The 21,607-nt window shown below is 44.8% G+C and overlaps 1 protein-coding gene across 1 annotated transcript in view; it reads right to left on the reverse strand.

Moving 5' to 3' along the window:
* The window catches only part of GRK3 (G protein-coupled receptor kinase 3), a 79,912-nt gene that overhangs the window by 41,641 nt on the left and 16,664 nt on the right, over window positions 1-21,607 (reverse strand). The window contains exons 2-3 of the mRNA XM_074159320.1: window positions 21,152-21,228; window positions 4-77 (exon numbers count right to left, since the gene is read on the reverse strand). Of these exons, the coding sequence (XP_074015421.1) occupies window positions 4-77; window positions 21,152-21,228 (151 nt within the window). The remainder of the gene's footprint in view (window positions 1-3; window positions 78-21,151; window positions 21,229-21,607) is intronic.

Raw genomic sequence — 21,607 nt, forward strand, 5'->3', positions numbered from 1 at the left:
TACCTCTTCATAAAACTTCAGCTGAGGGACGGCTTCATCAATCTCATTCATGCAATAGTCTTTAAAGAGCAAAAATCCTGGCAAGAAAAAGGTGGAAAAAAAAAAAAATCAGAAAAAAAGATGTATCGTTACTATGATAACTTGTAAGAAAATACAAAAAGATCTGGGTAACATCGTGGGTTGTATGTACCTGTGTAAGTATCCCCAATTAGCACAGCTTAAAAATACTGATTATCAAGTGGCTCCGCAGCATTCTCAACAGAAAAGGATCATAAACCCCACTCAGCTCCCCGAGGTATATTAAGCATATTCCAATTTCTACCTGCTGAGAAGTTTATGAGATGTTTACATAACGCACCAAAATATCCCATTCCTCTTCACGGATCAGATTTTGTTTCTTTTTTTTTCCCCCAGAGTAAAAACTAGATCCTATTCACATGGTTTGTTTTTTTGAAACAGATTTACCTACTTTTTATTGACAAAAAGCAACTTCTTCTGCGTTACAATTTTAGAATTACTGGTTAATGTTACCTCTAATAGGTTTTATAGCACAATAAATTACACGAGCATCTTTATAGTTCCTTTGCAAGTAATTTAAAGCATGACCTCTGCTGCCTGCTGATGAGTATTTTCCATTCTCAGCATTTTAATGCTTCACCTCGTGGAAGCACGATCTTTTCACGGGGCCAAGCTGGTACCTGCTTCCCTTTGACTTTACATGGGAATCTGCTGTCAGGGCTATTTGTCTGGGTTATCTGCAAGCCCCTCCGAGCTGTAAACCACCGTGCTTTCAGTCGATGGCAGCGGGTGATACTTTGCCTTATTTAGAATTACTGCGTGCTTATCGAAATCACACCCATCTTTCGGAGTTAAGACCACGAAAGTGTAAAGTAAAATAAGAAAGAGAGAGAAGGCAGAGCAGAAACTCCAAGGCTGGCGCTGGCTGGAAACGGCTCCATCCCGCTCCATCCCACCATAAAACACCCCTTTTCAACTTTAAAAAAAAAAAAAAAAATATATATATATACACACACACAAAAGACCTATATTTTTTAATTAAAATATAATTATAATTTGAACTTACAGTGAAATTATATTACCCCAAAAAGCAGCACGTCACTGTACGCTCAACTAAGAAATAACACAACCACCTACAACAGCTCATGTTTTCCAGAATATACTATCTTTAAAAAAAAAAAAAAAAGCCAAACCCACCTCAGGTACTACACAGTAATTTCACTGTAGTGTGTACAGGAGAGCATTTAACTGCCAGTTAAATCATGTCCTTTCAACTCACTATCACCTCATTTTAGCACAGACCTAAATAAGAAAAAAGCCCCACCAACTACTCAGAAGCAAAACCATTGGTGGCAGCGGACAAAGCAACGCTCATCAGGCACACAAAAGCTTTAATTTATGTATAATGAAAACATTTATCAGCTTCTTGGTAGCCCCTCTACCTATAACTGGATCCCAAGATAAGCGTCCTATTGGAACAGCTTGTTTTCTTGGGGTCCCCTGGATTTATCTGGTCGCAATCAGAACACCAGAAAAGGGATTATGACCAGACAACTCCTATTCTTCACTTGACTCGTTTACCTGATTAGCGTGATATTTTGAAGATTACACAAACTTAGTTTTGTTCTCTAAATAAGGACAGAAATCTAATTATGAGATTCTCTTACGAGATTCTCCAAACTTTATAATTACTCCCAACAAAAAGAACCATTCTTGAAATATTTTATTAACAAATGTGCTTTTTTGAAAGAAAAAAACAAAACAAAAAAAACCCCAAGTTTTCTATTCCTTAAAAGCAATTTGCAATTAGAATGGTTTTTTCTTTTTTTTTTTTCTTTTTTTTTTTTTTTTAAGGACTTGTCTTTGTTCCTATTTTACTGAAAATATTCTTAATAAGTTGTTTTCCCGTATGGCAGAGGAGATGGGAGCGAAGCAGGCTCAAAGATCCTCGTACGAGGGACGGAGTTCCCACCCACCCACCCACCGAACCCGGGGGTCCCCCTGTCACAGCGGGGGACACAGCCTGTCCCCACCGCTGCCAAAACCCAGCCAAAGCCACCCAAAGTCACCCGTCTCCAGGGACCCACAAACTGTCACCTCTTCTTGCCTTCCCCCACCATAAAAGTGACACGAACCCCGTTTTGGGGAGAAAATCTGCCACTTGAGGAACTGAACCCAATTCATTAATTCTTATTTCACACATGATGGAAACAGCAGCAGCACCGAGCGAAGTAACGCTGAGTGGACTGAACTTTTGTTTGGACAATGAACCAAAGAAGATTACAGTCGTGTAATTAAGAGACTAAAGAGTGGCACAAACAGCCATGAATGCAGTGAAAGAAAAATCCCTGGAGCGGTCCCAGCTCCTGGCCATTTACCAAAAAAACCCACAAACAGAAAAAAAAGAAAACCCAAAAGACAACAAAAAACCCACAAAGACAACTGTGGGAGGAGCGTGAAAGTACACCAACACAAATTTTCAACAATGCCACGCCAAACATTTTAGCCCCATTTAATATTTTCCAAACTTTTTCAATTTAGTTATCGCGGGGAAAGCCAAGGTTCACAGGAGAAGAGGGAACAAAAGGAGGCTTACGCCGCCCGCGTTCAACAGCCCCGTTCCCACCACCTCCCTCTTCCAAACCGCATCGCTGGGCAAAAAAAAAAACACCTAGGGACACCCAAAACAAGAAATGAGACATTTTTAACAGTCATAATATGTTACCGTCGCCTGAAGCAATACTGAGAAAATGCTGGTGGTCAGGTGTTGGTGAAGATGAGCAGAATTATTACAGCAGCACTTAAAAATCTAAGATTAAAAAATAAATTATTAAAAAATACTGCGGTAAAATAAATTATAGTATGAAACGTCACTTCTCCATGAAGTTACCAACATTGTAATTATAATAGAATGGTTTGGGTTGGAGGGGACCTTAAAGCCCATCCAGTGCCACCCCCTGCCCTGGGCAGGGACACCTCCCACCACACCAGGTTGCTCCAAGCCCCATCCAACCTGGCCTTGAACCCCTCCAGGGATGGGGCAGCCACAGCTTCTCTGGGCAACCTGGGCCAGGGTCTCGCCACCCTCACAGCAAAGAGTTTCTTCCTTATATCTTGTCTAAGTCTTCCTTCTTTCAGTTTAAAATCATTACCCCTCATCCTATGGCTCCCCTCCCTGATCAAGAGTCCTTCCCCATCTCTCCTGTAGCCCCTTTGGGTACTGGAATTATTCACCAGGAGGACACCCAAGACACCTGGAAGCCTGTTGTAGACAAAGCCGTGGGTAGTTCTTCCAGCTCGGCAGCACCTGAAGACCAGCAGGGTGGTGGGGAGAGGACAGTGAGGGACGGGGCGTCCCCTCGGCCCCGGCGGTGGCACCGCACACGGGGGCTGATCCCACTCCTCGCCCTGGGCACGGCCGCCTCTGTAGCCAGAAAAATGGTTAAGATCCTTTTTTTATTGTAATTTTTACAAGTTGCAACAGGGAGAAAGAAAACCCCACGCTTACAAAAGTCAGTAGCATCCAAGAAGAATATTATTTTAACACTTGGGGAGTGTTTAACACATAAATGAGAGCATCGGCCTTCAGTAACTATTCACCATTGGCTCTTCAGGAAAAAAAAAAAAAACAAACAGCAATACAATTCCCTGTTAAGAAACGCTGTTTGATACCAGTCAAATTGAAATAAAAATAGGTATTTCAAGTTTCCCTTGAAGAACCTATGGACTGGGAGCATTTATGTATGAATGTTAAGATGTAACGTGTACATACATTCAGCTTACACAGTCATCAAAAACTGGGATTTCACACGGAACAACTTCCCTTGACAGAAAGGTTTCTAGCGTTATTTTTTTAAAAAATATGCTCTAACCAGACCATAAGAGGGTTTATGTCCCATGAGCTTCCCAAGCGAAGGTTTAGGAAGCTGGACACACGCGCTGCTCTGCAAATAAGCATCAGGTTTTGTCATCCTACAAGTTTTCCGTGTGGCTGTTAGTTCAGATCCATCCCTTACAACCGGAACCTACGGATTTTAAATACCTCCAAGAATAATCCATTTCTAAGGACTACGTGACGGTGCCTGCACCAGTCACTGAAATACCATCTGGTGGCTTCGGCACTGGAAAAACACTCTGGAACTGGGAGCCGTGCCAGGCTCCCGGCAAAGGGTCCAGGAGTCGCAGCATCCCGCTCCCCACGCCGCGCTGGAGAAACCAGCTTCCTCCCCACCGCCACATTCCGCATCCCATCAGCGGGAATCGGATCTTTTGGGGAGTTTTTAAGCACATCCTAACGCTCGGCCAGCATCAGGCAGCCCTGCGTGCTGCTCGTCAAATTATTAGCAATGCAGACACGGGAGAAAAAAAAAAATTGTGGGTGTCCGGCACAACCTTGTATCTGGGGAAGGATAAGCCAAGGGATGGAGATTTTTTTAATTAATTAGGAATGTCATGATTAATGAGATCTGTTTTCCACTTGCCTCATGAGAAAAAGGGGAAATGGTGTCAAGTCAGGCATTTTCTCTGTCCAAATGACAGTAATGTCAGACAGGCAGCAAAAAGCATCCCTCCTCACCCCGTCTGAATGAAGGGATGCTCTTCTGCGCCGGGAAATGCTGAAGGGCGGCTGCGTCCCAGGGCCGGGCTGGGAAGCGGCGGGAGGAGGCGGATGACGGAGCCGGGAGGTCTGCAGGAAAACTTTATTTCCAGGGATGATTGATCTGAGGCTGGTGATTAAGGACAAGGAATGAAGACGGATCTGGGGACTGTGAGAGACTCTCAAGGAGCCTGGAGGACAGAGATGTTAAGGAAAAAAAAAAAAAAAAAATCTTTGGGGAAGCCAAGAGACAAAACCAGATTGCCAAGCGATGAGAGCGGCTTTTAGTGACTCCTAATTACTTCAGTGAAGATTTACAACACAGGAAAACAGAATCAGAATCTCCACTACCAGTCAAGAGGATTGCTCAAAGGACCTAAAACTCCTAAGTATTAAGAAAAATTCAAAATATTTTTGTGGGTAAATTATCCATTTAAGAAATCCTATTCCCTGATTATTATTATTATTATTATTTTTGAATGATTGCCCTTAAACAATTAGCTCTTTTACAGCACAAATGCAAACACGCTACTCTTCCCTCTCCTTGCGTTCTCAGCTTCTCTGACCCCGGTATCCACATCCCCAGGTATCTCCACAATCGAAATCTTTCCGCTGCCCCGAATTCAAACAAATCCAATTACAGCTTAACGTTCTCCATCCTAGAAGTGTTTCTGTTCCGACCTCCCGTTGTACCAACGGATCCTGCGCTTTCACCGCAGCATAAAGGAAATCTCTTCTCTTACTGATGTTCTTAGATTGAGTGAAAAATTATTAAGCAGAAACCGGAGCTCGCAGATAATAGCAAAACTAATTGACAGGCGCTGCGTTGAATAAGTGACAGTAGTTTTAAGAAGTTCAAGGAGAAGCGCTGAAAAGCACAATAAGCACAGTTAACTACACACAGAAAAATAAGACGAAGAACAGAAAGCAGGAATTAAAAAAATGATAGCGTTAAGTAACAGATAAAAGGAACCAGCAATTATTTAGGAAATAAAGATGCTGACAGCTTTTGCTTTAAAGATTTCTTCTTTTATATTATATAATTTCTGCAACAACCAGATCGCTACTTGTTAAGGGGGAAAAAAAAAAAATATTTTTAAAAGCTTTTCCTGGTAACACCAAAGTGATGGATGGCATCAATAATACGTACAAGCGAGACAGCACCCAGCTCCAAGCCTCTGCTTTCCCAGTGTCTGGACAATAATTCTTTCCCATTATCTTTTTATGGACAATCCCGTACAGCTGAGTTTGCCAAATGCCATTAATTGCACTAATTTCAATTACCAAGACAAAACGCCTGGCGCGGAGGGATAAAGATGACCCTTGAGGTTCCCAGCTCAGTCTTAACTGGCCACTGGCCACCAGGTAGGGATGGGGAGATGCGGAGAGCAGCCGAGCTCCAGGGGTCTCCTGCGAGAAAACCTGCTCCCACTGGAGTGATCGGGCCATTCCCAGAGCTCATCCCCAACAGGACAAGGTCCCTCTCGCAAGCTTGGAGGGGACAAGGCGAGGGAATTAAATTATCCCATCTCTTTAAAAAGAGAACATACTTTTTACTTCTATATTTATCTCAAGTTATGTTTTTCTAGCATGATTTCAGAAAATTTGCATGAAATTTTTGCATGACTCTCAAGTCCCCACCCCACACCCGAATTAGTAAGACATGCCTTTTATTCCCCAAATTCAGCACTTTTTGGGCCAGGCTTGGGCAGAGAGCAGAAATGCAGCTGGTGACCAGCCCACACACTTCTGCCAAGTCCGGCCTGGTCACTGGGACCATGTTCACAAGCTGATTATGGATTATACTATTTTATTACCCCAAGCAGCCTCCCTCACTACCTCTCACTTCCACACGAGGTTTCCAAGCAGCCCACGCCACCCTTCTCCCACCACGTGGCCAGCAGGTACCCATGGCTACGTACCCGTCCCCCCACGAGCCCACAGCTCCTCCCGGGCCACCCCGGGCCGGCACCTTTATCCATTTAACACATTCCATCTATGAAATTTTGAATTCCCACCTCTGCTGTTGCCCTGGTGTAATGGAAACCCAGCGCCTCGTCGCAGCCACCCTCGGCTCCGCAGCAAGAACGATGTCCCCGGGGCCGTGGCCGTACGGGTTCGACCCAAAGAAACCCCCCAAAACGGGATCGCACAGTAGTACTGGGACCAACAGAACCGGGCACGGCTTTGCCAACACGCAGCATTTTAAAGCCACCTGTCTGTTAGCAGAGTCTTTTTTTAAAAAAAAATAAAAATAAAAAAAAACCAATAAAACCTGCAATGTAGAACCCTTCTCTTGCAGTTTGAATAAAGAAATGCCGCCCTTTCCATTTGTTGGGATTAAAGCCGCCTTCTCATTTTACAATGAGTTACTTGTAATTTTCCTGCTGTGCTATTAGTGTTATTAAAGCAGGAGGCATGGGGACGGCGCTGCCACCGCTGGCCGAGGGGACGGCAGCCCGAGGCAGGCTGCCAGCCGGGCAGAGGGACGGGCACTGGCCTTCTGCCTTCTCCTGCCGTCTAAAGGTCACCCCTGCACTCGTAACGTTCTAGCTCGATCTCCACGAGAATGTCAATTAACTGAGAGGCCGAGATAATAGTAATAATAATAATAATAAAAAAAAAAAATAATTAAGAACTCCGTAATAAAACAAACCTTGGCGAAAAGGACTTATCTAATTCGAACTGGAATTTTATTAGTATCCGATTCAAATACCCTTTTAACAGGAATAAATAAAAATCTAATTAAAACAAACAGAAGCGACTAGGTAAGACAGCAATGCTAAAAATAGACACATTTAGCCCTGATCTAAGTATTCACAATGTCACTGATTGAAAGGAAGCTGCATCTATTTACAGCAGACCTGAACGTGGTCCAAAATGCTGATGTCGACTCTTTCTAGTAGGCAAAATAGCAAATTAGAAAACAAAAATATCAAGCTGTTTCCAAATCCCAACTAAACGTGCTGTGTATAAATATGGAATAATGAAAAACAAATAAGTGGCGACATCTGCACCAGAATCAGCCCAGGCTCGTTTCCCGACGGCTCCTGGCAGACGAAGCTCCAGCCAAGCTTCCCCATACCCGGCTGCTCGGGAACGTGCCCTGGTGCTCCGCAAATCGGGCAAACACGAGGATTTCTCCTCATTTAGGGCACTTTCAGGTCTCTGTCCTACGTCCCTCTGAGACCTCTCCTGATCTTTCTTATTTGGCTGAATCCAGGCAACAGCGTAAAGAAGTCAGAGGAGCACAGCCAGAGGGACGTCTGCACGGGGGACACCTTGTCCCCAGAGAAGCCTCTTGTGCAGAATGACCGAGGGAACTGGGGGACAGCCTGGAGGGACAGCACAACTCAACCCACACACCACAGTGAAACTACTGTATGTTTATGTTTAAACACAGTTGTTGGGTTTTTTAACCATCTGCAAGGGCCCTCATCTGGAGGCAAGGCTTTGGTTCCTCTGAATCCTAGAATGGTTTGGGTTGGAAGGGACCTTAAAGATCATCGAGTTCCAGCCCCCTGCCCTGGGCAGGGACACCTCCCACCACACCAGGTTGCTCCAAGCCCCCTCCAACCTGGCCTTGAACCGCTCCAGGGATGGGGCAGCCACAGCTTCTCTGGGCAACCTGGGCCAGGGTCTCACCACCCTCACAGCAAAGAATTTCTTCCTGAGATCTCATCTCAATCTCCCTCTTTCAGTTTAAAACCATTCCCCCTCGTCCTATCGCTTCACTCCCTGATAAACAGTCCCCCCTTCACCTTCCTGGAGCCCCTTTAGGGACTGGAAGGGGCTCGAAGGTCTCCCCGGAGCCTTCTCTTCTCCAGACTGAACACCCCCAACTCTCTCCGCAATGAAGGTCCACGGCGTGAGAGCCCCGAGCTCTTCCCCACCGCGGTCTGTGGCCTCTGAACAACAGGGAGCCAGGACCAGAAACACAGAACCACGCTCGGCTTTTCTGCTGGAAAACCACCATTTTCCTCCCAACGTGCCACCTTGTGTCGTATCCCATTTTATTTCACTTGCCTCAAGCAACGTAAGGAGCCCTCCGTGGGTACCTATAGCAGATCCGGGTTTCAGACACAAAACATGAGGGGCAAAGGTCTATTATTAAACCATATAAAAATTGCAATTCAAACCAGCCTGCAGTTGTTACAGAACATCCAGTCAAGTTCAAAATCTCCTTCTGTGTGGTAGACGCACGCAGTTGCCATAGCACAGGATAATTAAGACCACCTAAAAGCTCCAGATCTGAGAGAACCACCGATTTCCTCGTTCAGGAACAAAGAGACTTGCTACTCCCCAGGAAAAACTCGTCTGCGTAGGAATCACAGCGTCGGGGAGGTACGAAGCCACAAAATTCCTCCCAGCCCAGAAGGCACCACAGATTTCACTACTTTGCTTTCCAATTACGAGCTATTTGTCCTTAACCTATTTTTCCTAATAGAGCCTAATATACATTCACTTTTCATTAAAAAATAATACATCACAACAAATTAAAACCTACCTCTGCGCATAAAAAGCAGGGTAAAAGAACAAGTTGTATTTCACAAGATGGGACTCGCACACAATGGTGAGGAGAGCAGAACAATTCCCCCAGAACAGAATCAAATTGAGCTCGAAATTAGCCTGTAAGTTGCCAGGTAGCTCGTTTAATGACGTCTATAAATCATTAGATGAAAATAAACTTTGGCTAAAAGGTTTCAAGCGTCTTCAAAGAAAATCTGTATTTCCAGGCATATTTTCCATGGGCTCTTCACCCAGTAAAAAAACCACCAACACGTGTGAAATCCTGGTCAGCCCAGGAGCTGTGCTGCTCCTTCAGCACACACGTCGTAGTGAGAGCAGATTATTATCCTGCTTTGAGCCCAGAAGAGCATTTTGGAGCAAAAATACTGGAGGTGGATTAAAGTCTGTGTTTCAGAGGAGAAGGCACAGGGTAAACACCCTTCCACCTCCCCTGACAGCAGCCAGGGCTTCAGCACCTCCAAAGGGTAGGACCAGCAGCTTGTCAAGATGTCAAGTGGTGGCACAGCAATTCAAATGATGAAAGGATTTCTCAGGAAAAGAAGAACGTGCTCTATTTTTAAACACGCAGCTGTAAATCATTAAAAAAAAGAAAAAAAGAAAAAGTGATGTCTCTGCTTCACCCATTGCAACTGCCACTGGAAAGAAAACCCCACCACGGATGATCTCAAGACCCTTGTGAAATGCACCTCTGAATATTGAACATGTAATAAATAATTGTTTGAAGCCATGAAAAGAAAAGAGCAGGGAAAATTTCTATCTGAAACGCGTTTCGTAGAAATCTTTCATACTCTGGCCTCCCTTAACATGCAGAATTCCAGTCCGCTACAGGAGATCTGTACATACATTGAGGGTGGATTATCAAAGGCATTCAACATACCAAAGCTGAACGAAAAAATGGGTTGTACCTAAAAAAAAGTAACTCTAAAAGAGGACTAATATCACCAAACAAAGCTAATACCACTAAATGATTCCATTTCAATCAATCAGTTATTGCAAAGAACGTCGTTAAATTCCTTCACTAAAGCTCATCAAGAAATACAGAGCACTTCAGGGTTTGTTCTTTTTTTCTACTCGTAAATAAAAGAAACTCCCACCGCGTTTGCAAGTGGCATTAGCAGCTACCAGCAAGCTATTAGCAAGCTAACAAGCATTAGCAGCTTAAAAACGTCATGATGGTTGGTTGTTATTTGTTGTATCGGCTCTTTCCCCACGTCACAAGAATATTCGCTCCCCGCGAGTGACGTGACAGTTGTTATTTTCTCGCTCAGTGTTTTTCCATTACACGACTTTTAAAAATGACCGACACAAGGCAAGCCGATATCCCTTCCTTATTGAAAAGCACACCATTTCTTTTGACGTGCTCCAAGCTATGAACCTCTCGCTGTTATGAATTATTTAGCGCACCAAGTGCTCTGGGAGGTGTATTTCTACTTCTTGACAGGGCCTGGATCTGTGTGTGTGTGTGTTTTCTCGGGGGAGAGGGAGGTGATGGGGATCGTTTAATGAAGACATGGAATAATTTCACAACAGAAGAGTATTCTCAAGCCTCTGATGCCAGTACTCACCTCCGCCAGTATCTGTTTGATATTTTAACCACGGCAAAGAATCAAACTGCTCAGCAACAGCATCCAGGAAGATGCATTTAACCATCTACTGTGGTTAAAATCAAAACACAAACCCCGTAGTAAATACACACAGCACTTCGTCAGGTAAAGAGGAGCAAAACCACTAAAACAACAGCGACAGAGCACAGATGATTCTCCTACGTGAATTTTAAAGCCTTGCTCCGATTCTCTCTGCGCACTCGAAGAAGAGATCTGCCGAGCGCTGGAGGTTCAGAAACAGATGGCTCTACTTCTCTTCAGATTCCTTCCCCTTCTAATCAAAGAAATTACTGACAGAAGGATCTAGAAACATTAAGAAACCGTTTTGCATATTTCTGAACCTACCTATGCCACCACTGCAGCCACACACACATTCAAGAGCAGAATATTACAGAGGCACTGGCTGGACATAAAGCTGTCGGTGGAAAAAGGCCAGGAAAGAGAGAAGCAACTTCCCTACAAGGTTCTGCTCTGCTCCCCTCCAGAGTTTGAGGATTCGAGGTCTGATGAGGTCCATTACCCACCTCCCGACAGCGCAACAAGTGACATCCTGGAGCAAGAACCTCACAAACACGGACCAACTCCCTGGGGGGGTTTGCAAGTTGTACTATGCATCGTACTTTTATAGGACAAATATTGGTATAGAACAATAAAAGCATCTGAAAGGCTTATAGTAAATACCCACGTCTGTTCTCTGCTCCAGAAATGAATTCACGAGATAACTGATAGCCAAAGCTCTCCAGCTTCCCTGCTCTGCGACTTTCTAACAGCTCTATCTCTGAAAAGCACCACTGAAAGTTAGGCTTAACAGCTTCAGTAATTTAGATTCTACTTACTCTTCTCCTGGTTTCTGAGCTTTCCTCCTGGTACTAATGAGTTGTCCCACTGAGATGAATGAGTAGCGCTGGCAGGACCAGAGAACCCGCTTCATTATTAGTACAGAGCTATGCAGGTAAATCTCATTAAAGTTGTTATTACGCCACATTACAGACATGGAAAACTAATATTTACCTATTTCACAGTGGTGTTCAGAGGCTTAATTGGTCTGTGAATTGTTACACATTGATAAAAATGCCACGGGAGCGCAACTGTTTTCGGATTGACTGAGAAACTGGGGGGAGGAGGGGGAAATCAAGATTGTACACCATCACTGCCCATACACAAGTAGAACATTCCATCAGAAATGGGCTAAGAAAGCTCAAGTGGGTACAAGCAGATAAAAAAAACACTATCTTTAGTGTGGAAGCCACTTTGCACTATATTAAGGATCGGTTTTTAACATTTTAGTGCAAAACTTCCCCAACTGGTCTTTGCAATCATTCCTTGCAAGTTGGTCGTGAACCTGGCGAGCCACAAAGGCGTAACAAACAGCTGACCAAGCAGTAGGACCCAACTCTGGAGCCCATCTCATCTCTGCCCCACATGTAGCACCTGCACAAAGAGCTTTTGGAGGCCACGGTGGCCCAGCTGCAGCACCAGCAGTGTGCTGGAAATCACAGAATCATAGAATGGTTTGGGTTGGAGGGGACCTTAAAGATCATAGAGTTCCAACCCCCTGCCCTGGGCAGGGACACCTCCCACCACACCAGGTTGCTCCAAGCCCCCTCCAACCTGGCCTTGAACCCCTCCAGGGATGGGGCAGCCACAGCTTCTCTGGGCAACCTGGGCCAGGGTCTCACCACCCTCACAGCAAAGAGTTTCTTCCTCATATCTTGTCTAAATTTCCCATCTTTCAGCTTAAAACTGCTACCCCTTGTCCTATGGCTCCACTCCCTGATCAAGAGTCCCTCCCCAGCTTTCCTGTAGCCCCCTTTAGGGACTGGAAGGGGCTCTAAGGTCTCCCCGGAGCCTTCTCTTCTCCAGGATGAACCCCCCCAACTCTCTCAGCCTGTCCTCACAGTAGAGGGGCTCCAGCCCTCCCAGCATCTCTGTGGCCTCCTCTGGCCCCACTCCAACAGGTCCATGTCCTTCTGATGCTGGTGGCCCCTGAGCTGGAGGCAGCAGTAGGGGGGGGGGTCTCCCCAGAGCAGAGCAAAGGGACAGAATCCTCCCCCTCAGCCTGCTGACCACACTGCTGGGGATGCAGCCCAGGATGCAGCTGGCTTTCTGGGCTGCCAGTGCACATTGCTGGCTCATGTCGAGCTTCTTATCAACCAACATCTCCAAGTCCTTCTCCTCAGGGCTGCTCTCAAGCCATTCTCTGCCCAACCCGGATTTGTGCTGGGGATTGCCCTGACCAACATGCAGGACACTGCACTTGGCTTTGTTGTACTTCAGAGGTTGGCACAGGCCCACCTCTCCAGTCTGTCCAGGTCCCTCTGGATGGCATCCTTTCCCTCCGGTGTGTCACTGCACCACACAGCTTGGCATCATTGGCAAATTTGCTGAGGGTGAGCTCGATCCCACTGTCCATGTCACCACAAAGGTTTAAACAGCACTAGTCCCAGTACTGACCCCTGAGGAACGCCACTTACCCACTGGTCTCCACCTGGACATCAAGCTGTTGACCGCAACTCTTTGAGTGCGACCATCCAGCCAATTCCTTATCCACCGAGTGGACATGGGAAAGCCTGTCCCTCGCCAGGACCCACAACAGGGAGCCTTAGGCCACTCGCCCTCTCCTCCTCCTTGGCTCCCCTTGCTGCACCCAGCCAGATGCCATCTCCCCTACATGCCAGCAAAGCCACTGCAGATGGAACTGGAAGGGAAGGCTGGAGACACTGCTGTCGGAGCCTCAGGTGTGCGGCTGTGGGACGGCAGAACAAATCCCCCAGGGCCCATCTAATCTGAAAGGAATGAGTTTACGTACAGGCTTCCTGGGGAAAAACAAACAAACCTACGAAATGTACACAAGAAAATCACTGCGGGTGGTGTAGGACCAGCTCGGGGTTTGCCGTCTGCTGCGTGTGTTTGCTGAGAGCTTAAACTTGGAAACATGCAAATGAAATTTCATTCAAATAATGTATAATCTGTTGTTTCTATATACCTCATATTCGTTATCTATCTTGCTCATCTTCTCTCCTACAATACTACTTCTGGAGTTTAAAATTTCTAGTCTGCCTGGAATTCTTGATAATCTAACCCAAAAACTCTATAATTACACTGCTCTGCTGAGACAAAGACTATTTTCCCCATGACTTAAATCTTCCAAGAACTACACTGTATATAAATGCTAATATATATTATCCATTATGTGAAGTTCCAGATGATAAGATACATATTTTTTCCTATTTTAAAGCTCAGACTTAATCTGCAAATCCACTGGGAAATCACACAACTGAGCACCTCCAACCCCTGCACAAAGAAAGGCGTGGGAGCGTGTCAGGCTGCATCTCAACAAAGAAATGCTCAATTATTTATGATCAGAAGAAAAACCAAAATGAATACATACATTATTTTTTTTTTTTAGAGAGACTTTGGATACTATTTGTCTGTGACACACAAGATAGACACCTCCTGGAAACTGCCTGCAGGTAAAAGTGCAGAAAATCTGCAGTGGGAAACTTCGTCAACATCTCTGTAAATGATGTTCCGTGTTATTCATGCAAATATCACATTTACTTTGCCGCAAAATAGAAGTACGTTGAAAGAAATGTAGCTTCCAGTAACATTTAAATTATGACACAGAAACTAGATCTTAAATCTAAGGCTAATTTGGTGAAAAAACCTGCACACAGCAAAACGGGCTGAGTTTTTAAGAAGGCTCTGAGTGGGCTTTTTCTCACTGTCCCCACCCCGGTTTGCCACAAGTGGAGAATTGCTGTAAAGGAACAGCTCCACTTGAAATGTCTTGACATTAATAGTTTCTGTTTCGGTTTACAATCACACAGTTTCCAACATCTACTTGTGGTTTGGGTTTTGGTGTTGTTTTTAACTGATCCTACAAACCGTGCAAGGAAAGCATGGGCTCAACGGATTCACCAAGGCCTCCTGCAGACTGTCCACACTCCAAGTTTTAGTCTAAACTTGAATTGAAAATAAGAAGTAACACGAGAAAGAAGAAGATTAGCTTTCAAATGGTATTTTAAATATCATTTTTTGTTCCTACAGTTACTTCCTAATTTTGAGGGTGTCTACTTCTGTATGGTGGCTGTCTCCCCCAGGTCAGAAAAGGAAGCTCAGAATAAGAACACTTGAAAAAAACAACCTGCCTCCTCTCTCTTACTGAAAACCCGCCAAGCAAGTAACTCTTTTCCCCGTCGTATCGCTGCACGTTATTTAACATTGATATACCAGAACAGAGTGAAATTATCCCAGCGACACACAAGTCTCACCAATGCTGTTAAGAAAGAAGTCCAAGGCTGTGATGCTTTCAATCATTCAGGTCTTAGATCAGTAGCTAATGTGTGCCCCTGGTTCACTTTGGCTCTAAAAATACTCTGTTTTTAAAGACACTTAAGCAAAGGTTTTCGTGCAGCCCCTCCTACTCACATCATCCTCCCCTGGGAAGGCTGGAGAACCTGGATGCATCCCTGTGGGACTCGCAGACATCGGCCGATGGAGGTCCTCCATCCTCCCCTGCACTGCCAGCCCCGCAGACCCCAGGGCTCAGCCAGACCACAGGGGGGGCTAAAACACCACTGGTACGACCCCCCCTCCGCTCACATCCCCTTCCCTGACGGCACAGACAAGCCTCCAGCTTCATGAGTGGCTAAAAATGACCAGAAGCAAGATCTGCTAATAATTTTGTCATCCCCTCCTCATTTAATAGCCCAAAACCCAGCTGCTTTTCTTTACTCCCAACCAAGTTTTATTGCTTTCATTGTTATTTCCTCAGAGGACTATTTAATTAGTTCAGAATGCCAACGGCACATAGATCTTATGCTTAAATTAAACAATAGCTTAAATAATGCTCTAGGGAGGTACTTTTCCCAGCCTGTTATTTTTAGGTATCTCAGGGAGCGCTGCGCTACCACACTGGTAACAGAAAGAGGAAGAGCATGAATGTTTTTCTCAACAGATTTTAACTCAAGATCCATCTAACGATTAGCATCAAAATTCTGAAATAATGAAATACGATGGGTCCCTAACCAGAGAAACGAGCACCAGAAAGCACGATTCATTGCCCTGAAAAAGAAAAACAACAACTCTTCAGCCGTTCTCACCCTAGTTTGTTGGGTTTGGGTTTTAGGGGTTTTTTTGTTGGTTTTGTTGTTGTTGTTGTTTTTTTTTTTTTCAACAGAAAGTTGTCACTGACAAAGCTGGAGGAAGCAGCAGCAGCCGGAGCGGTCAGGAGCACGTTTCCCTCTAACTGCAGGGGGCAGGCAGAAAAGTCCCTCCCCACGGTTGTAGGTCGTCTGTGCAGGAGGAACTACAAAATAAGACCCAACGCTCATCTGGCTCTGGAAATTCAGCTAAAAAAGCAAAGAGAATACATGTTAGCTATACTTAGCTGCCGCTGCAGCATAAAGGGAGTAGATAAGAAGCGAGAGAGCCCCTCACAAGACACGCACGCGTAGGAAGAAGCGCTCATACAGATGGCAAAACGCTCACCCCGGCTGGGAAGGACTCCAACTTGGAGCCTGCTGATGGAAGGGGATATAAAAGACAGTTACATGAATCACCCTCCAAAGATCACTCCTCGCTATACAAAAGTGGATGGTAAATAGGCAAAAAAAAACCCCAACGTTTGTAACTCGTTACGTCAACTACAAGTTTTTTTAATTGATTCTTTTTACAAAGTGTTAAATTTCAAGAAAATGAAACAGAAATGAGATGCAGCTTCAGGGGGAAAAAAAAATATGCGAGTTACTCACTAGGCAAGGTGAAAAGCTTATATTGCAGGATAACCAGCTGCTGAAACAGCTAAATTATGTTCTGTTCTCATCTTTCCCCAAGACCCAAACCCAACGGCTCTGAGGAACAGAGAAGAAAAGGAGAAGGGTGTCGAGAACCTGCCGTGTCCCACCAGCTTCCAAGCAGTCCCCGAGGCAGAGCCTAAGCCAGGGCCTGACGCTGTGGGATGCTTTACTGTCACATCCCAGAATTTTCTAAGCCAACTTTATTCTCTGCCTACCAGGTAGATGCAGTTTGTCACAGAAGTCCAGTGTCAGACGTGAGAGTCACTGAACTGTAACTGGCAACGAGTTTGCTCCAAAGCATTTAACTTTAATAACCGAGATAATCCTGTTTCTAAAGTAATATTATGACCTAATTCGCTCCCTTTGACGCTTGGCAGTTACAGGTGCTGCAGAGGACCCCAATCTGCTCCAAACCGCCCCCTGAAAGCGGTGCCGTGACAAAGGTGCCCACCCTGAGGTCCAAAGGAGCACCAGAAGGACCCCAGGTGCCATTCTAACCCCGTCCTGCAGCGGAGTGGATTCCACGTGTAAATTACAGATATCGGGACCCCAGAAAAACGTCTCTTTTTCTAAAGCAAGCACAGAATCTGGTCTTGTAGCAAACAGGATGTGGTAAAAAGAAAACTAGCTAAAGGTGGTTACGCACTCGGCTCCGAGACAGGCTGTACTTCCCCAATGAAGCTTCTGCTGTGGAGGAAGCAGCTTCTGCAGGAACAGCCGGCTGCTGGGCTGTTAAAGCGCTGCCAGCGCATTTTTCTGGGTGGCTCGATTATCCCCGTGTCCTCTGACTCATTAGGGCCGTTCTTCGAGAGTTCAAGATCATTCTGGAGCATCGCTCCTGCAAACAGCCGTGCCATCTTCAAGAGATGAGAGTGACCTATTTCGCTTTCATGAAGAAAAAGATGTAAATAGAGGACAGACACTTGTTTATGCAAATCTTACGGAGTCTCCAGGCCGTTTTCACCCCCGGAAGGGCTGCTGACGGAGTTTCCTGCTCTTATTTTGATCCTAAAAGGGCAGAAAAAAGGTTTTGGTTTCCAAGGCCACGCTGCCCATGTGATTCCCTGCAGTTGCCCACCTGGGGGAGGTGGAAGGGAGGGAATTTGAGCCAATCTTTTTACAGAGGGACCTGGAAAGCACTGATCTTAAAAGGATTTAAGGGCTCATTAAGGATAAACACTTGCAGGTAATAAGACCAGCACCATAATTAGACATACTCATAGGAAAACATCCAACGGGAATCACTCCATATACAACAGAAAGACTTGTCTCAGACAACTAACCAAAGCCCTGGTTTTTACATTTAAAAGAAGGATACTGAAAAACAGAAAAAAACCCATGACCTGGAGCTGTAAAAAATAATTGTGCTCTGGAAAGGGCAAAAAAGCTTAAGAGTCCTCATCTACATCACTTGTCACTGGAAAAAATAGGAAGCTTGATGAAGTTTTATAGTTCGTATATAAGGATAAAGCACTGTATACTCTTTTAACTGAGGAAATAAAGGCAGCGGAAGCGCCAGCAGCAAGGGATGAACCAGCAGAAACGCAGCTCACCATCAGAGACTCGTTTGACTCCGGTTGATTTAAACTCCTCCGAGCAGGAGCTGCCTCCGGCGGGGTGTCCCCCCCCTCCCCGCAGATCTGCACCCCCGGGTCCAGCCCCAGCTGCCGTCTCTCCACATCCCCGCCACACAAAGAGGTAACGGCAAGAGTAAAAAGGTGATTAGACTTTTAATTACCTCGCCATATTTATTTTCACAGCCTTTTGCAAAACGCTTGCCTAAAATTGAAGGTGCTTTACCACAAGCAATTATGCTAATGGCTGGAAACAGAACTAATTTAATGGCAAGGAACAAGCTAGAAAACGCAATAAAATTTAAATGAACAACCACAGTAAGGAAATACAATATTTTCCAGTGCAATGCAATGTCTTCTGTTAAAAAAACGGTCACGTTTATCTTTCATCTTCTTTCTCTTCCACTCTAAACCCGACTTGAGAAGAAATCAGGTTCAGAAGTAACCGAAACTCCAGCAAAGTGGTCAGAAAAGACCTCCTCATTTCCAGGTAACCGAGGGCAAGTACCGCTATGACTGTACCAAGGGGAAAGGAGGAGAAAATCTCTCCGCACGTCTGTGAACTCTGCATCTCAAGATCCGGGCGAGAAACTAAGATGTTAATGGAACTCCAGGTTCTAAAAATTCCAGGCTGGACGGCTACCAACATGGGGAAAAAAAGACAGACTTAATCCTTCCAAGGTTACAGTTATCTAACTATAATTACAAAATAACTGCAACACTCTTCACTGTTTCGTGGAACCAACTATTAACGAAGAGTGTTCAATTACATAAATACAAATATCCATTACATATAAGCTGTTCTGTTTGACAACTTATTTTTTAAAAGAGGAAAAAAAAAACATTAATACCCCAACTTCTTCATTTCCTTGGCGAACAGAATCAAGCGATAGCAAAATATTAATGATCCGGCACAGACAACTGAAGTGAAGCCCACACTGAGAGACATCAGTACAAGCAAACGAGGTATCTATGCATTTACAGTGTAAAATTTTTGGCCAGAATAAAAAAATTCACAGTCTTTACGCACAGAGCTACAGGCAACACTTCCAATTACTGCAATACAACAGAAAGCTCCATGAGACTTCCATGAACACATACCTCAGACTGGTGTTTCCACAACCCTCTTTGTACAAAGCCATGAAACCCATCACTGACAATCTGTGATACTACAGAAGAATACCATTTATTTTAATCTGGCAATACTTAAAAACTCCCACTATTGACTGAGCCGCACATTTCCAGGCAACCAGGAAGGCTGGACCTTTCTGCTCCAGCCAGGAAGGGAGACCAGCTAAAGCTCAACCAGCCCAAAGATGCTCCCACTGCATCCCCTTCCCTGGGAAACAAGGCTCAGCGGCACTTTGTCCTTGGGCATTTCCTTCCACTGTTAATTACAGCCCTGGTTTATCTCAGACAGGAATAGATCCTACAGAATCACAGAATGATATGAGGTTGGAAGGGACCTCTGGAGATCATCTAGTCCAACCCCTCTGCCAAAGCAGGTCGCACAGGAACATGTCCAGGAGGATTTTGAACGTCTCCAGAGACGGAGGCTCCACCACCTCTCTGGGCTGGCTCTGCCACCCTCAAAGTGAAGAAGTTCCTCCTCAAGTTTAGATGGAACTTCTTATGTTCAAGTCTTCCCAGCCCATTTTATGGTTCTTTTTCCCCGTTCTGCAAGACAAGAGCAGCCATACAATCCCAGCAGACATCTGCCAACCCACTCCTCAAATCTACTGGACAAAGTTTTCACAACCCTTCGTGAAATCCCTTCTCCTGCCTTACTACCCATCCTACCACTAACATGGTTTTATTCCTCTCCAGATTTTTTTTTTAATTCATGTGTCAAACCTCTGGAAAATTGACTAACCTCATCATTTCTGCAACAGCTTTTCTGGTTTTGAAGCTTGTTCAACCCCACTTCTCTCTTTCATTGCCTACATATCACCCTATTTCAGTACTTCCTCGGAGGTCACACTTAGCAGACTGCTAAGTAAGGTCTGCTCGTTCCCACTGCTCTGTCCTGGACTCCTTCCAGCAGGTCCATGTATATTCTGGACTCCGGTGCCAGGATGGACACAATATTCTGCCAAAAGAGGATTACTTCACATGCCTCGCTGGCTACAACCCTGATTTTATATTTAATCGCGTGATCTAGCTGAGACAATACAACCTACGGCTCGCTGTAACAGCCAAGTCAATTAAAAATGTCTCCCTGATCCGTGGTTCTCCACCCTGTAGTTCTGTAATTACTCCAGCGCAGGTGTAGAAGACACTGCTTGTTTTGACTGAGAAGCACTGCATTTTTTTTCCCCCCCTTCTTTAGTTTATGGACAGTTTTTGTAATTCAGTCCTTGCCCTCGGCGTGGTTACAGTCCTTCTCAGCACACAAGCAGAGTACAGAGGTTCTTCATCCCAAGCATTCACACTGGGAACTAAAATACTGGTTAGTAACTGATCTCTGATGCTCTTGTGCAAATTCCCTGGATATATCCTTCCATGTCCACACGGAAGCACTGAAAACTGTTCCTCAAGGCAATCTTCCCACCAGTTTCTCCCCCTGCACACACCAGTTTCACCCAGGCCGAATTTCCCCGATGCCAGCCAGCCAAGCCAACACATAACATATAGGATCTTTCCTACTACTGCTGCCTTTATCAACGAGGCTTATTACCCCTACAGAGACAAAAAAAAAAGTTTAACTGATGTGACACATTATACTGTTGACAAGCCTGTAACCAAGTAATATAATTTTCTCCTCGATGCTTCCAAATAATTTCATTATTTTTCCAGTAGTTTTCCAGAACATGAAGTTAAGCTGACAGATTGCCTTGCTTCATCTTCTTCCCTTTCACAACATTTCATTTTATTGAAGACCTTTGTTTTACTAAGCCCTGTCCATATTCTAGCGTTCATCAGCCCATCTACAACATTGATTTTTTCAGTGGCCGCTACCAAGAAGTAGCAGCCAAGCCAACTTTTAAAATATTTATGCGAGTAACGTTTTATTGAAACATGACTTACCAATTTTCTGATGAAAGATCTTGTCGAAGGTTAATTCACCCCTTTCCTCAAGGTATTTCTGCATAACACTGCGGATACTGAAAGAAAGAAAACAAAAAGAAGAATTACTTGAAACTGCTCATTTGAAACCAGACCTTTAACATACTTGGGAGAAAAGGATCGCTAAAATGAAGCATCAATGAAAAAGATCCAAGCAAAATGAGGTCCCACTGCCCACCCACTGCATCAGCTCCGAGCAGCACAGGCAGCTGCTGCTCTGTCTAAAGACCACAAGAATTAGACTACAACCATGAACATCAACCGGGCTCCAGTCAGGTCACAAACACAGAGAGATTGTTGAATACATAGAATCATCAAGAATTCACCTTTACCTATGAATACCTTTCTGGACATCACCTTACCAGCCCATAATTCACCTTGTAGTCTTAATACTGTGATTTTTAAGTTTGGTTTTTT

Source organism: Numenius arquata, chromosome 16, assembly GCF_964106895.1.
Source record: "Numenius arquata chromosome 16, bNumArq3.hap1.1, whole genome shotgun sequence".
Classification (NCBI taxonomy): Eukaryota; Metazoa; Chordata; class Aves; order Charadriiformes; family Scolopacidae; genus Numenius; species Numenius arquata.